The sequence below is a fragment of the Silene latifolia genome, chromosome 9 (assembly GCF_048544455.1).
Source record: "Silene latifolia isolate original U9 population chromosome 9, ASM4854445v1, whole genome shotgun sequence".
Taxonomy (NCBI): Eukaryota; Viridiplantae; Streptophyta; class Magnoliopsida; order Caryophyllales; family Caryophyllaceae; genus Silene; species Silene latifolia.
Genome location: NC_133534.1, coordinates 135,408,843 through 135,425,487, shown reverse-complemented (window position 1 = coordinate 135,425,487; position 16,645 = coordinate 135,408,843). Strand labels below are relative to the sequence as shown.

The 16,645-nt window shown below is 35.8% G+C and overlaps 1 protein-coding gene and 1 long non-coding RNA gene across 2 annotated transcripts; one reads left to right on the top strand and one right to left on the bottom strand.

Moving 5' to 3' along the window:
- Window positions 1-11,475: 11,475 nt before the first annotated feature.
- Window positions 11,476-13,134, bottom strand: LOC141598302 (uncharacterized). Its single transcript, XR_012523407.1, has 2 exons — window positions 12,833-13,134; window positions 11,476-11,882 (listed from the first exon to the last, which is right to left on the bottom strand). It is a non-coding gene; the product is annotated as an uncharacterized LOC141598302 (long non-coding RNA).
- A 444-nt stretch (window positions 13,135-13,578) lies between these two features.
- Window positions 13,579-16,421, top strand: LOC141600093 (glucan endo-1,3-beta-glucosidase 6-like). Its single transcript, XM_074420279.1, has 2 exons — window positions 13,579-14,449; window positions 15,036-16,421. Exons 1-2 carry the CDS (start codon window positions 14,079-14,081, stop codon window positions 16,147-16,149), a joined length of 1,485 nt encoding a protein of 494 aa, XP_074276380.1. The 5' UTR covers window positions 13,579-14,078; the 3' UTR covers window positions 16,150-16,421.
- The last annotated feature ends 224 nt before the right edge of the window (window positions 16,422-16,645 follow it).

Below are 16,645 nucleotides of genomic sequence, written 5' to 3'. Positions count from 1 at the left end.
GATGACTCGAATTTCCTTCAAAGGTGTTGGAATGCGCGCTAGTGACCTATTAGGACTCATACATACGGACGTATGTGGACCTATGTCAATTACCGCTAGAGATGGCTATAGATATTTTATCACTTTCACGGACGATTTGAGTAGATACGGATATGTCTACTTAATGAAACATAAAAGTGAGTCCTTTGAGAAATTCAAGGAATACCAGAATAGGGTACAGAACCAACTGGGTAGAAAGATTAAAGCACTCCGTTCAGATCGGGGTGGCGAATATCTTTCAAATGAGTTTGATCAACACCGAAAGATCGTGGAATCGCTCTACGATTAACTCCACCTGGAACACCTCAATTAAATGGTGTGTCCGAACGGAGAAATCGAACCTTACTTGATATGGTTCGATCCATGATGAGTCACAAAGAGTGCCTCGAATCATTATGGGGTTATGCTCTTTGTCACCGCTCTTATACTTAACCGAAGTCCGTCTAAAGCTGTCGACAAGACTCCATATGAAATGTGGAAGGGAACGGTACCTAACTTGTCCTTTATTCGGGTTTGGGGCTGCGAGGCTTATGTCAAGTGGAGACACGAGGATAAGCTCGGCCCGCGATCGGTCAAGACATAGTTTATAGGTTATCCAAAAGGAACATTTGGTCATTACTTCTATTCGCCTACCGAACATCGAGTTTTTGTTTCGGCTAGTGCGACGTTCTTAGAGAAAGAATTTCTCGAGAACAAGTCGATTAATAGAACCTTCGAGCTGTCGGAGATTCCAGAACCAACGACCGACAAACAGATGGAGGAAGTTGTACCTCCAACTGATGATACGGTTAATATTCCTGAGGAACCTAGGAGGTCGGGTAGAGACTCTCATCCCCCCGACAGATACATTGGTATGGTCGAGAAGAATGACGTTTTACTTCTAGAAAGTAATGAACCCGCAACCTATAAAGGTGTTATGGCCTGTTCCGACTCAAAGCTATGGCTCGAAGCCATGCAATCCGAGATGGACTCCATGTATGAGAATAAAGTATAGGATCTAGTTGATTTACCTAATAAGGTAAAACCTCTACAGTGCAAATGGCTTTACAAAATAAAGCGTTCTGTAGACGCGCAACCAGATATCTATAAGGCACGACTTGTGGCAAAAGGTTTCACTCAAGTGCAAGGATTGCATTATGATGAGATTTTTGCACCTGTAGTCATGCTACGTTCCATTCGGATAATCTTAGCGATTGCCGCATTTCATGATTATGAGATTTGGCAAATGGATGTGAAAACCGCCTTCTTAAACGGTTATTTGGAGGAAGAGTTGTACATGGTGCAACCCGAAGGTTTCATGGATCTTAAACATCCTAAGAAAGTATGCAAGCTTAAGCGTTCCATTTATGGACTTAAGCAAGCTTCTCGGAGTTGGAATCATCGTTTCGACCAAGTGATAAAAGAGTATGGTTTCACTCGATCGGTCGAGGAACCATGCTTATATATAAAGTCGAGTGGGAGCAAGATTGTATTCTTGATATTGTATGTCGATGACATACTCTTGATTGGGAATGACATTCCTCTCCTATCTTCGGTTAAAGAATGGTTGAAGAACCATTTCCAGATGAAAGATCTGGGTGAGGCACAACGTATTTTGGGAATCCGTATCTACCGAGATAGATCACGACGGACGTTATCACTTAGTCGAGAGTCTTATTTGGATAAGGTTCTTGAGAGGTTCAAAGATGACCAACTCCAAGAAGGGGAACCTTCCTATGACGACCGGGATGCAGTTGAGCAAGTCTCGATCACCCACGACGCCCTTTGAAGGGATTGAGCGCATGAGTCGTGTTCCTTATGCATCTGCAATAGGATCGATCATGTATGCCATGATATGCACACGTCCAGACGTGGCATATGCATTGAGTGTGACGAGTCGGTACCAAAAGACTCCAGGTGAAACACACTGGATAGCAGTCAAAAATATCCTCAAGTACCTACGGAGGACTAAGGATTGGGTATTGACTTATGGAGGCGATACTAAGCTATGCGCAACCGGTTAAGCAGATGCTAGCTTCCAAACGGATCGAGATGATTCAAAATCTCAGTCCGGGTTCGTCTTCACTCTTAATGGTGCTGCGGTCAGCTGGAAGAGTTCCAAACAGAGTGTTGTAGCAGATTCTACTACTGAATCCGAGTACTATGCCGCTTCGGAGGCAACAAAGGAAGCGATATGGATGCGTCAATTCTTACAAGGGCTTTCGGTAGTTCCTAGTTCGAATGACCCGATCACCATCTATTGTGACAATAGAGGTGCCATCTTCCAGGCTAAGGAGCCAAAGTCTAGCAACAAATCTAGACATGTACTTCGGAAGGCTCACCTGATCCGTGATTACGTGGAGCAAGAAGAGATAGTGATTGACAAGATTGCGACGGATGATAACATCGCGGATCCTCTCACCAAACCGTTGAATTATGATAAGCATGTAGGGCATGTTAATTCCATGGGAATTAAACATGTTCCAGAGTTGTAGTACTTGATTATGGATTTGATACATTATCTTTTTCATATATTATTTATAACTTCATCGTTTTATATATATAATATTTTGTCTTTCATGTGGATTGTACTGACAACATTGAACACCACAAAGTGAACTGAATTACATTATATTTGTTTTGGTCCGTAATCGCCAATGTGAGCTGATAACTCCGGCTATTATATTGTGCAGTCGATTGATGGTGGGTTCAACGAGCCATAAGTTAAACGGTTGACTAATCGATCACAGATACGAGATTATGACGATACCTCGTAGGACAACTTTTTGTGACAACGTAATGGAGTCCTAAATGTTTAAAAACATTCGGTGCCAGGTCGTGGATAGGACATCCATTGTGTTCCTAGAGTCGATTCCTTTGACTATCAACTGTCTCTTGAGATTAAGGCAGTTTTTGGGTGACTTTGGTTTCTTTCTCACGGTCTACCGTGAATGCGGGGCTAAGTAGATTTTTTTCGGGTCATTTTATCGTGCTTACATCTGCAGGATTCGAATTGAGGAAAATATCCAACCCTTATCAGGTATAGTTATTTCTCAGGGCCACTCGAGGAGTTGTAACTGAAATGCATGGCCATGCTCGAATGATGATTCGTTTATCAGTTAAGTTACTCTCTAGTCGGGAAAACCACTCTTGATACTGATCGCTTGTAAAATACGACATTTGTGAATTCGGATTTGCAAATTGTTTTACATTGAGTGGGAGAAATTTTAAAGGATATGAGAATCGGTTATCGCACATACACTTGTGAGGACAAGTGGGAGTTTGTTGGAGCTTGTGTCCTCCACAAATTAGTGTGATAACATTTGTAAATCTCTTACAAGTTCACAAGGGTATACTTCGTATATTTAATCAGCTGATTAACGTTTACCTAATAACGGTTGGCTTGCTAGAAAGTTTGACGTTATTATCATACAGATGGCGGTGATCAACTGGTCCCTAAAGGTCACACCTATAGGATGTGTTTGAGAAATGTGGTTATAGAAATATAATCACATTGATGCCCAAAATGACTAAAAAGTTAGTCAATGTGTTGATGAGATAATTATTTAATAAAATTAAATAATATTAAGTTGAGACGAATTATCTGTCAATTCGTAAATTAAATATAATAAGTTATATTTAATTAAATATATATAATGTTAGCTTGGACGAATTAATCTGTTAATTCGTAATTAAATATAATCAGTTGTATTTAATATCAACAAGTTGAATGTGTCATAGTGGTAATAGTGAGGGTACACATACCAAGAGGTCATGGGTTCGATCCTCACTAGATGACAATTCAACACATATTATATATTTTTGGAAAGACCAAAAATAAGGATAAAATACTCCTTGTCACGGTTCACTTGGCCGAAAATTAGGAGAGTTCTTTCTTTCCTAATTGACTTCAAGTTTCGGTCTGTATAAAAAGAAAGGTAGAGAATTATTTCTACCCTAATGCTTTTTCTTGACCTTGCCTTCTCTCTCTCATCACAAGAACATAAAAACAACTAAATTTTACAGAAAATTTTAGATCGATTCTAGCATAATCGAAGGGCATATCTCAGATCGTCTTGGGTGCAACTAATAGGCGAATATCAATTTTGATATTGTTCTTAGGCCATATTTGCTAGGACCAAAGGTTATTTCTGAATCTTTTACTTTTGTTTATGTATTTTATTTTATGACCTTTGATCATCTTTGTTAAATCGTTATAATCCTTCTAAATTAAGGGAAGTATACAGATTATTTCCCACACATACCCCACATACCATCACACACAAATAAACCCACAATTACATGACCCACCTATTTTTTTCCTCTTTATCCTTACTTTTTCCACCTTTTCTTATACTCCATTTTTCCCTATGTTACCTTTGGTGTGGATCGGAGGGAGTATAAGTTTAGCTCTTATATCTTGGTTTGTTGTTTGTTTTAGTCATCTTTCATTATTTGCTTGAATCCAACTCTATTTTAAAACTCGTAAATCTTATATGAATGTAGTCGATAAGCAACTGATACTAGCCCAAAATCGTTCCATGTAGATTCGAAACCCTACTATCTTATTACTCCCTCCTATTCTATATGATCGTTCACATTGGTTTTGGACAAATATTTAGTAGTATGATGATATGTGGATATAAATGAAAGTAAGAATGAGAACATGAAGTCATACATTTATAATCACAAATGATAGACAAATAAGAAAAATAAAAGATTTTTATAAATTACCCGTTTAAGAAAATATGTAAATTCTTAGAAAACACAAATTCTTATTTCAGATCGGGGGATCCGTCTAAAGCAATAAAACGGGTCAAATAGACCCATATTCATAGCATATGACCCGATTTCCTTATAAATGGTAAGATACTTTTCTATTTTTTATTACTACTTGTCAAGTCATGTTGTCAGCCATTTATTACTAATTGTACAAGCCTTATTATTTTTTATGCAACCCATAGCTCCCTACTCTACATCAAAAACCAACGATTAATTAACTCATCATTTGCACAAGAATTATTATTCTTCATTCATCTCTTCTTCATATCCTTAATTTTTCATCTCTTTCATCATATACCTCCATTCATCTCCTCATCATATACCTCCATTCACCTCCTTCATCATCACCATCATCTTCATTCATCACCATTATTTATCCCTACTCACGTATTCTATTTTTTTCAAACCTTAACCTTCTTTGTTTCTTTATTCTTAACAATTTTTCCTTCATTTTTTTCATGAGCTTTTGAGAGAGACGAAAGTTTCAAGCACATATCTTCTTTAGATGGGTTCTTAACTTTATTTTCATTTTAGGGATAATATGTATAATATACACACTCAAGCACATATCTTCTTTGAAGTTTTTCAAAGTGATCTCCGAAAACTTTGTTACCACACTAATGTAATATGTACCTAGTTTGCGTGATTTTTGTTTTCTTCTCCATTATAATTTCACCTACAAAATAAAAATATTGTGTGGTGACATAGTAAGTTATAATGGTCACATTTTTGTGCTACATATTGAGAAAATATAATTTTCATGATCACATCGATGATAATGATAACTTCTTTTTTATGTAAAACTGATAACATAATCAAATAAAATGATAACTTTAACATGGTACATTAACTAAGATCACATATTAAACGAAGTTGGTAACATTATCAATGTATATAGTTCATTTATATAGTTCATTTAAAACCTACAAGGTAATATGGATTCTTTTATTTTCCTATTAATTTCATTATCAATGTCTTTGATTTGTAAATTTTGATGTTTTAAAATTTAGAGTTCTTATAAACTTGGGTTTTTTATTGATATTTTTAGTTTTGTTTAACAAAACTTATTTTGAAATTGATCATGATGGGTATTCACATAGATAGATTTATAGATTTATAGATCTATTTTTTTTTTTGTTTTTTACGTTAGGGTTCTTACAATATTTTCATAAGTTTTCATTATTTTTGTATCTTTCACTACAAGAAAAACTAAAACAGGCGACAGATTTTTAGCGACTGCTCCGAGTAGTCGCCAATTTAGCGACTGATATCAGATTTAGCGACTGAAATCAGTCGCTAATTTGGCGACTGCTTTTTTAAAAAAAGGAATCTTATTTAGCGACCGACTATTAGATTTAGCGACTGACGTCGGTCGCTAAATTGCTTTATAGAAACCCGCATTACTTCTTCCCCTCTCTCCTGCTTTACTCTATTTCGAAAAAAAAAAAAGGAAAGGCGATCCCGACAAACGACGACACCACCAATCCCGCCGCCTTCACCACCTATTCTAGCCGTCGCCACCGTCCTCACCGCCTCCACCACTCTTATTTAATTAGGTTAGTTTTTTTTTGTTTAATTTCAGTTTAATTTTGTGTGATTAATTTGTAGTTAGTTGGATTAATTTGTAGTTAGTTTGTTAGATTCATTTGTAGTTAGTAGGTTAGATTAATTTGTAGTTAGATTTTAGTTTAATTTGTGTTTGAATTAAAAGGGAATGATTAAGGGGGTTTGTGTTTAGGTTTAGGGTTGTGGGTGGGGGGTTGGTCGGCCGTGGTTGGGCCGTGGTGGGCCGTGGCAGTGGTGGGTCGTGGGGTGGCGGGTCGTGGGTGGTGTTTGGTGTTGGGTAGCTAAGTGGAACCGTCTTTTATTATTATTATGAAGCTAAGTGAAACCGTCTTAATATTATTAGTATTAAACTAAGTGGAACAGTCTTATTATTATTATTATTATTATTATTATTATTATTATTATTATTATTATTATTATTATTATTATTATTATTATTATTATTATTATTATTATTATTATTATTATTATTATTATTATTATTATTATTATTATTATTATTATTATTATTATTATTATTACTACTACTACTACGCTAAGTGAAACCGTCTTATTATTATTAGTATTAAGCTAAGTGAAACCGTCTTTTGCATTAATAGAATTAGCTAAGTGGAACCGTCTTTTGGATTAAGAGAAATTAGCTATTAGCTAAGTGGAACCTTCTTTAGGACTTGATTTTGATAAATTTAGTTTGATAATACATGTTATTGATGAATTGAGGTTGAATAACCCTGTTTTTTTTTTTTTTTTTCTCCTTCCAGGGTTGTCTGTGACATGCCGAGCACCACCGTCCTGAATGTTGCTTCTCGTTTTCTTTTCATTTCTACTTTTACTTGATTAGGTAACCTCCTCTTACCAGTTACCTTTTAAATTTACTAATTTTAGTTCAAATTATGCTACGGACTCTAGGATAGAAACCTTTATTATGTTGTTGATGTTGTGCTATTGATTGACTTAATTAATTTAGTACTACGTGGGTTTATCTTAAACTTTAAATTATTGTTAGTTTAATTTGATGTTGACTTAGTACCCGTTCAAGAATTACTCATTAGGAGTAATTCTTGAATAGTCCCCATTTTGGGACTGTCTTTGTACATTTCAAGTCATTTAGGTAGTAAACACGTACTTGTAATTTATTAATGAGGAATGAGTTTGGTGGCGATCCCTTTAATGTTCTCTGAATACATGTATATATGGAGTAATTATTTATTCTACATTGATGTGTATTTGGAGAACTAAAGGGAATTGCTGCCGAATTTTTTCCTCATTATTAAATTACAAGTGTGTTTGCTAGTGACTTGAAACGTACATTGACGGGTTTAGGTTGGAGTGATAAGGATCCCATTCGAAGATGGATTACTTATTGACAATATTTATATATTGTTTTCATATGTTTATTGTATAATGTGGAGTATAATGTGAAAATTTTGTATGTAATATTATTGTTATTTTTAAAAAATGTTTAAATCATTGTGAGTTCTTCTTTAGATTAAAAATGAAGAGATTGGAACGTTCATGGATGTATGAAGGAAGATTACACAATTTCAATAAGAAAAGACGTCCTACCGCTAGATTTATAAAGGGTGTTGGCGAGTTTATTGAATTTGCTAAACAACAAGATGAATATGACTTGGTAGACAAAAAACTTAGGTGTCCTTGTGCCAAATGCAAAAACCTGAAATACCTGCTTGACATTAAAGTAGAAAAACATCTCATTATAAACGGGTTTAAGTTAAATTATTACAATTGGATTTCACATGGAAAAGCATATTCTCCAATTCATGAACAAGTTCACACCCAACAAATACAAATTGATGAGAACCCATATAGAGAGATGGTTGTTGATGCTATGGATTCCACTATTTTTAATAGTGATGACCATACAACCATTTGTGAAGAACAACCGTCACACCCACAAGCAAAAGCCTTTCTTGACATGTTAAAAGCCTCAGAAAAACCCTTGTATGAAGGAAGCAGAATGACATTGCACAAAAAGAGGCGTGGTTCAATAACTTTCGGGTATATATTTTTCCGTAGTTCTTTGTTTTAGAAATCAAATAATTCTGATAAATTTTTTAAGAACCAAGTTAGACTTTTATTTTATACTGATATGTATTTTTGTTGCCTTTTTTTTTATAGCAATCATTTGCTTGGGATGAGTCTCAAGAACTGAATGTCCGTGAAAGGTACAATGAAGTCGGTACTCGACGATATCGGGACGTGATCTGGAAGACGGTCAGGCCCCCGAAGGAGCCAGAGAACATGAAAGGTATTTAATTAACTTGTTTTGTTATTTGTATTAATTAGCATATACTCTCTTATATTATAAATAATATCAGTAACTTATTAGTTATGATTTCATATGTGTAATTGCAGGTGAGAAGTTTGAAGGCCTAATAAAGCATACTAAAACCAAAGCTTTTCAGAAAAGGTCTAAACAAGCATCCCTTAACAAAAAGGAGGACAGAAAGATGCCGTGGTCGAGCCTACTCATTACGGGGAATCCCGATCGTTCTGAGATCATGTATTGGGTGTAAGTTTGTCTATTATTTCATACTTTTTTTGGTTTTCAACATGTTTTGTGTTAGATTTTTTGTTGATTTTCTAACATGTATGTTTTTTTTTCATTCAGAAAGGAAAGAAGAAGTCAAAACCGGTTACGATGGCACCGGAACTGTTTCTTGACACGCATTCCAGGGTTGACCACAAAGGGATAAAGATTTGGACTAAGACAAAAGACAAGGAATTATATGTAAGTTTTCCGTAACACTTAATTTTTGTTAATTTACTCTTTTTTAATGTCTTATTTTGGTTACCATATTAACTTATAATATTTTGTTTAATATTGTAGGATGCATTTGAACATACAAAAGCCACCAATCCAGAAAATGCGGATAATGACATATGGTTTGAGTTGGTGAAAGGCTTCAAGAAAGGAAACGTGTATGGTACCGGAAGTTCAACACCGGCTTTCTATGACAACACGCGTAGGATATCGACTTCAACAATTCCCAGCAACACATATCAACCGGGAATTATTAGTCAATTTCAAACTCAACTAAGAGAGCGTGATGAACGTGACAAAAAACGTGATGAAGAACTCCGCCAAATGAAGGAAAAAATGGCAATGTTTGAGAATTGGTGGCAAAGTTGTAACCCCGGACCTAGACCCGACTACGATCCTATGGATCCGCATGGTCCACATAGGGGAGTGGAGCCGGTGTTGGTTTCCCAATAGTTAAGTAAGTTTAATTTAGCATGTAAGACTTGAACTTTAGAATATGTTAGCTTGTAAACCTTTCATTTTCAATATATGAAATGAAGTTTGGGAAATGTATGTTTGAAATGTGTGGTGTTGGGTTGAAATTTGAAATGTATGGTGTTGTGTGTGTTGAAGTTTGGGATGTATGGAGTTGTTGAACTTCGGTTTGTATGCAGGTTGTAAATATTTGGCTAGCAATGAAAACGAAAAAAGCCACGAAATTAGTCAGTAGCATTAGCGACTGATTTGCAGTTTTGCGACCACAAATCAGTCGCTAAAGAGCATCCCTGATTTTGGCTGGGTCACCCAAAATAGCCATTGAAAAGCCAAATTAGCGACCGAAAGTCAGTCGCTAATTTGGCGACTACCCATTGTCGGTCGCCAAAATGACGACTACCATGTCAGTCGCTATTTTCCTCATTTAGCGACTGATATTGCAGTCGCTAAATTTAGCGACTGACTTTGGTCGCTAAAATCAGAAAAAGCGACCAAGGTCTGCGACTGGTCTTTGGCGACTGAAGTCAGTCGCTAAATTGAGTTTAGCGACTGATTTCAGTCGCCAAAATCGGTCGCCTATTTTATTTCTTTTTGTAGTGTTTTGATCAAGGTAATTATCAATATTGGAGGTGGTCATTGCTGCAAATTTTTTTAAGTGTTAAGTTTAACATAAAATAATAAGTGGAGTGAGAGAACTTTGATGATATGATTGTGATAATATATTATATTGTTTAATCATCTTTTATATAAATGTCTATAGTTTTCATTATATTGTGACCATTACAATTTCTGCAGGTATTGAAGTTTTGAAGTTTATAGTTGAGTTGAAGATTAACAAACAAAAGCTCTTGTTCGATCTGTATAAGACACACCCTCAAACGCATATTATTTCCTTCAAAGTGATTTCAAAAAAGGACAATAGGCACACATTACACCAAAATTAATCTTCCATTTATGTACTCTCATTTGCACAATTTGTAACCACATTAACAAATATTTGACCTTTTATATAATTGGTAACATAATATGCTTATGTGGAAACAACTTTGTCATACATATAATTACTTGTTCAGATCACAAGTTAATAAATTTAAAATAATCTCACATATGTTCTTAGTGGGCACATATTACACCAAAATGAATCTTCCAATTATGTACTCACATTTGCACTATTTGTAACCATATTAAGAATTTTTTTTATATATAATTAGTAACATACTATGTAGGGGTGGGCATATTTCGGTCCGGACGGGAAAAATGGACCGGTCCGGACCGGAATCGAGTGAACCGGAACCGGAATTAAAAATTCCGGTCTGGTCTTCGGTCCACCATTTTCCAAGATTTCGATTTCTGGTTCGGTCCTGTCCGGGACCGGTATTTTCCGGTCCGGACCGGTTTGGACCGTAATGCCCGGAATTATGGTTATTTTCATTTTTTTCTTAAAAATGTATTTTTATTCCGGTCCAATGGACCGGAATTTGAAAAAGTGGGTAATTCCGGTCCAACCAGTCCGGTCCGGTCTTGGACCGAAATTTTTCCGGTCCGATCCCGGACCGGAATTTTTGTTATCCGGTCCGGTCCCGGTCCGTGAATTTTGCCGATTCCGGTTCCGATCCGGTCCGGTCCGGTTTTGGACCGGTGCCCAGCTCTAATACTATGGTTTTGTGGAAACATCTTTGTTATACATATAACTGCTTGTTCAGGTCACAAGTCAATAAATTTAAAATAGTCTCATATATGTTCTTAATGGGCACGTATTACACCAAAATAAATCTTCCAATTAGTAATTATATTTACACTGTTTGTAACAACATTATTTAACTTTTTATATAATTGGTAACGTATTACGCTTCCGTGGGAACATCTTTGTAATACATATAATTACTTGTTCAGATTACAAGCTTATAAAATAAAAATGGTTTCATATATGTTCTTAGTGGGCACATATTACACCAAAATAAATATTCGATTTATCTACTCTTATTTGCATTATTTGCAATCACGTTAAGAATTATTTGTCTTTTCGTATAATTGGTAACATTCTGTCCTTTTCTGTCAACATCTTCTATAGATATAACTACTTATCAAAATATTACAGTCATATGTGTCTTATTAGCAATCTCCTCCGCTTGAACCACCTCATGAACAACGATATTGACACATACAAAAGCCTCCAACACCTTTGTCCATGTCATTAGGGAGATGTGAAAACAAGTTTGAGGTTGCATTTTGTGGTCATCCATCTAAGAAGGCGGAACTGCAATGTTAGAAAAACAGTAAAAATATCAGTGAAATAGAAAAGATTTCTACGAAAGTATAACAATAATTTGAGTACTGCCTTTGGTTGGATATATTTTTCTACGAATATATAACAAACTAATTACATGTCCAGCCATACTACTTTAAATAACGCAAATAATAATGTAAAGATTACTACCATCAAACATAACCAGGTGGTTTATATACTCCATCATACACCACCCATTCTATCCACTATCACACCCAAAATAACAACAATTCCAATATAAATAATAATATAATCACCACAAGAAATCTACATAATCACCAACAAACATAATCAATAAATTCATAACCACTAAGGATACATGATTCTGAAATTGGCGACATAAAACTAATTATGAATACAACAAGGTAACACTTCGGGTTTTAAAGACATGTTTAAGCAAAATGACGATATATTATATTGATCTAATTTCATAATTAACATTGGAGAAATGATGAGGAAATATGAAAACATGTATGAATTTAAACAAACTAAGGGTCACAAAAATAATGGTTACATTATCATGAGAATAGGATACATCAATTTGTTTGTGAAACGAAATAGGTTATCGCTCATACTTTGAAAACATTTTCAACCAAATTGATATCATTTTAAACTCTTTAAAATTACATAAAAAAGTCATAACCAATAATGGATACATAATTAGGAAAACTGGATACAAAGTTGTCCTTATGAATTCAAAAAGGTAAAAATGGATTTTATGAACCCATTAAAAATAATGGTTACATTATTCTGAAAAACGGAGTCATCAATTTGATTTTCAAACAAAAAAAGTCACAACTTTTATGTTCCAAAGATTTTCAACCAAATTGGTAATATAATCAACACTTGTATATTTTAAGACAAATCAAGGTTAACTGGTCACAAATTAAGGTTAAAAAAATAGATTCGTCTTCTCTTACCCTATCACGTCGTGTTCCATAGCTTTTGCTTCAATGACACATCTTCGACACTTGCATGTGATGTTTGAGTTTTTTTAGAGGTGATTTATTTACCATTATTTTTTTTTCATTTGTGTTGATGAAGATGATTTTTTAGAGGAGTTTTGGGTCTAGATTATTGGGCAAAAATTAATCTTTAGTTGATGAATTTTTATGGACTTTTATGAACTTTTATTTTTTTGATGAATTCCAGAGAGTGAAGAGAGAGAAATGAAAGAGGGGAGAGAAAAGAGAGAAATGAAAGAGGTAGACATGATGGAGGGGTGTGTGGCAGGATAAAGAATAAAGAATGCAAAATGGAACAATGTAGTCACTTTAATAGCATTGCATGCCTAATCAGCCGCAAGTCTACAATTGCATTAAATGCCAACTGCCAACCCATTTGCTTATTATTCGGCCCATATTTATTATAATTTGATATCAAAATAATCCGTCCTATTAATAAGACGGATATACTTGGTCTTAAGTAAGACTAATTGCTTAGTAAATAGAAGGAAGTAGAGAGATTGTTGGGTTTATTACATAGCGTAATTATTCAAGTCATCTCAAAAGGACATGACCTCATTCACCAGAACATCATAACTTGTTCAAAACTCAAAAGGACAAAACTCAACCATCTTGCTGATATAAAAAAAAAAAAGATTCTCTTTCAGTAAAATGACAGCATGAGTGGTCATCTGACTCATCTCCAAGTGTTGCAGTGCCACAAACAAGATGCCTCTTTCTTAAGTTAAAGCACATTAACTGCTTTTTAACCGTCTCTTTTTTTTTTACCACCTGAATCAAAGTTTAAATTTATGTGACTATATATATATATACTCATATTTCCATTAAACCAACTAATTCTTCTTTTCATTCATTTCACTTTCTTTCTTTATATGCTTCAACTCGTCTTCATTTTTCTCACCTTATTTTCCTGATCCCTTTGTTTTGCTCCATGTTATAACAGATGCGAGAAAAGATAAATAAAAACGGCTAACAGATTCAAGGCGTAGGTCCAACACTCTCCTATTCCCTTAATTTGTGTGTAGTTTACAGATTTATTATTTAGCTATTGTCTTTTTCTCTTTCCAACACTTATTTCAATAAAATTTCTTGAAAAGATAAGTGGGTCTTGTTCAGTATTTGTTTCCAAGGCTTGTAATTTTAGGGTTTAGCTGTTCAAGTGTAGTTTATTTGGGGATTTAGGGTATTTTTGAATAGAAAAATGGGTGAATACGATAAGAAGAATAAGAAAAAGCGATGGTGTAGTTTAGCAGTGATATTAGGGATGTTATGGGAGATATCAATAATGGTGAATGAAGTGAAAGGAATAGGTGCAAACTGGGGTACACAAGCAAGCCATCCTTTAGATGCAAACATAGTTGTTAAAATGTTAGCTGATAATGGTATTCAAAAAGTAAAGCTTTTTGATGCTGATTATGATACTTTAAGGGCTATTGGTAAGACTCGTATTGAGGTTATGGTTGGTATTCCTAATGACATGCTTTATACTCTTGCTACTAGCACCAAGGCTGCTGAACAATGGGTTTCCGATAACGTTACCGAACATCTTAACAACAACCATGTCAATATCAGGTTATCCCTCCCTCCCTCCCTTACTTCCTTCCTTGTATCTATGAAATATCAATATCGATGTACAACTTGTAGACTGTATAGCCAAATTACTACCTTGTAGCAGTTGATCCACTTGACCCATTCTGCTTGATTTTGACTTACAATTAAACCATTCTGCTTGATTTTGCTCTTGAATTGTTGATTGATTTTTCTTTCTTTTGTCTTGGTGTGTACTGCTGCTTTCCCCTCCTTGAGAACTCTGCAAAAAATAGCTGCTTGAAAAATTACTTTGTTTCTTTAACCATCGTCTTGCCATATAGTGGACAGATTCTTGCTGATTGTTTGATGTGGAATCTCAAACAGCTGAATCCATATTTCTTTATACTTAGAAGATGTATTTAAGTCTTTGGTTTAGGCTTGTTTATTTACCTTATTTTTAGTGAATGCTGGCACAAGGGTAGGGGTTTTCATACTATGGACTTACCATCACAAACCCCACGTCTCTATTACTAGGCTAAAACCAGTTAACCAGCATTGGTGGTGTACGTTTGTCTCTTAAAAAGGATTTTGCATCTATGTGTCTGATTTATTGCTATGCTATATACAGATATGTTGCAGTTGGTAATGAGCCTTACTTGGCAACTTATAATGGAAGTTTCCTGAGAACTACTTTCCCTGCCCTTCGGAACATTCAGAATGCTCTGATAAAGGCAGGCCACAGCAACACTGTCAAAGTTACAGTTCCCAGCAATGCTGATGTGTACTTGAGTGCTAGTGGCAAGCCTTCGGACGGTGATTTCCGAGCTGATATCCATGATTATATGATCCAAATTATCAAATTCTTAAGCGACAATGGTGCACCCTTCACTGTAAACATTTACCCTTTCATAAGTCTATACACGGATGCCAACTTTCCAGTCGAGTATGCCTTCTTTGACGGTAACGCTTCCCCCGTAAACGACGGTGGGACCAACTACTATAATATGTTTGATGCAAACTACGACACTTTAGTATGGGCCCTACAGAAAAACGGGTTTGGAAACATGCCCATAAAAATTGGGGAAATTGGTTGGCCGACTGACGGAGACATAAATGCTAACCCAAATTATGCCCAAAGATTCATGCAAGGTTTCATGTCTCACATTGCAAGTGGTAAAGGCACACCGATGAGACCAAGCCCGATTGATGCTTATTTGTTTAGTCTAATCGACGAGGATCAAAAGAGTATTCAACCCGGGTATTTCGAACGACACTGGGGGATATTCACCTTTGACGGGCTAGCCAAGTACCGACTCAACCTGGGGACCACCACAGCGGGGGGGTTGGTCCCAGCAAAGGGTGTACAGTACGAAGATCACCAGTGGTGTGTGCTAAAACCGTCAGTTAAAATGGACGACTCACGGATCGCTAATAGTGTGAGTTATGCTTGTAGTCTGGGAGACTGTACTAGCCTTGGGACGGGAAGGTCGTGTCAGGACTTAACTGCTCAGGAAAATATATCATACGCATTCAATGGTTATTACCAGATAAATGATCAGGTTGATGAAGCGTGTAATTTTAATGGGCTTGCAACAGTTACAAAGTCCAATCCATCAAAAGGAACATGCAGATTTATCGTCATGATTGTTCCCTCAGACTCAGGGTCAGAGATAACAGCACAGTTGCCACGAATGCTGTCGTTTTTGGTCAGTGCCATTGTTCTATTCCAGACAATGCTGTGAATCCTGAAACTTTAGTTCTGTGAGGTGCAGTGCCATCTTTTTTATTGTTTGTCACCTGGTTTTTGAAAAAACAATCATGTAAAAGTACAATGTAGGCTCTCATTTATTCTGGTGGTAGGGGAAAATGTGGGAAGAGATCATTTTTATGTTGGTTTTGTGCAAAGAAGCTGTTCAACTCCTGATTTGTAGGATTAGATTGTATGGACTGAATTCAAATGATCCAGATGTAAGCTGTGTGATTGTGATTTTCAGAGTTATACTTTTTCTTGTTATCTACCTCTGAGTCTGAGGATATAGGCTGTCGAACCTGGTAAATGATCCGTCCGAGTTGGGTATTGTATGGACTTCCGATTGGATTGGATATTGGTCTATATCTGGTGTTTTTATTTGGGATATCTCCGCTGCTGCGGCCAGTTTGGGGGTGGGGTATTGGTCATTGTTGTGAGCCATGTCGTTACAAATTGGTAGTGATCTCAAACTAGGCGATTCAGTAATT

What these genes read in the sequence shown, in the direction of transcription:
- LOC141600093 (XM_074420279.1), top strand. Translation starts at nt 14,079, where the DNA reads ATGGGTGAATACGATAAGAAGAATAAGAAAAAGCGATGGTGTAGTTTA. An exon ending in AACAACCATGTCAATATCAG is followed by an intron (nt 14,450 to 15,035) that starts GTTATCCCTCCC and finishes TGCTATATACAG; the next exon opens with ATATGTTGCAGTTGGTAATG.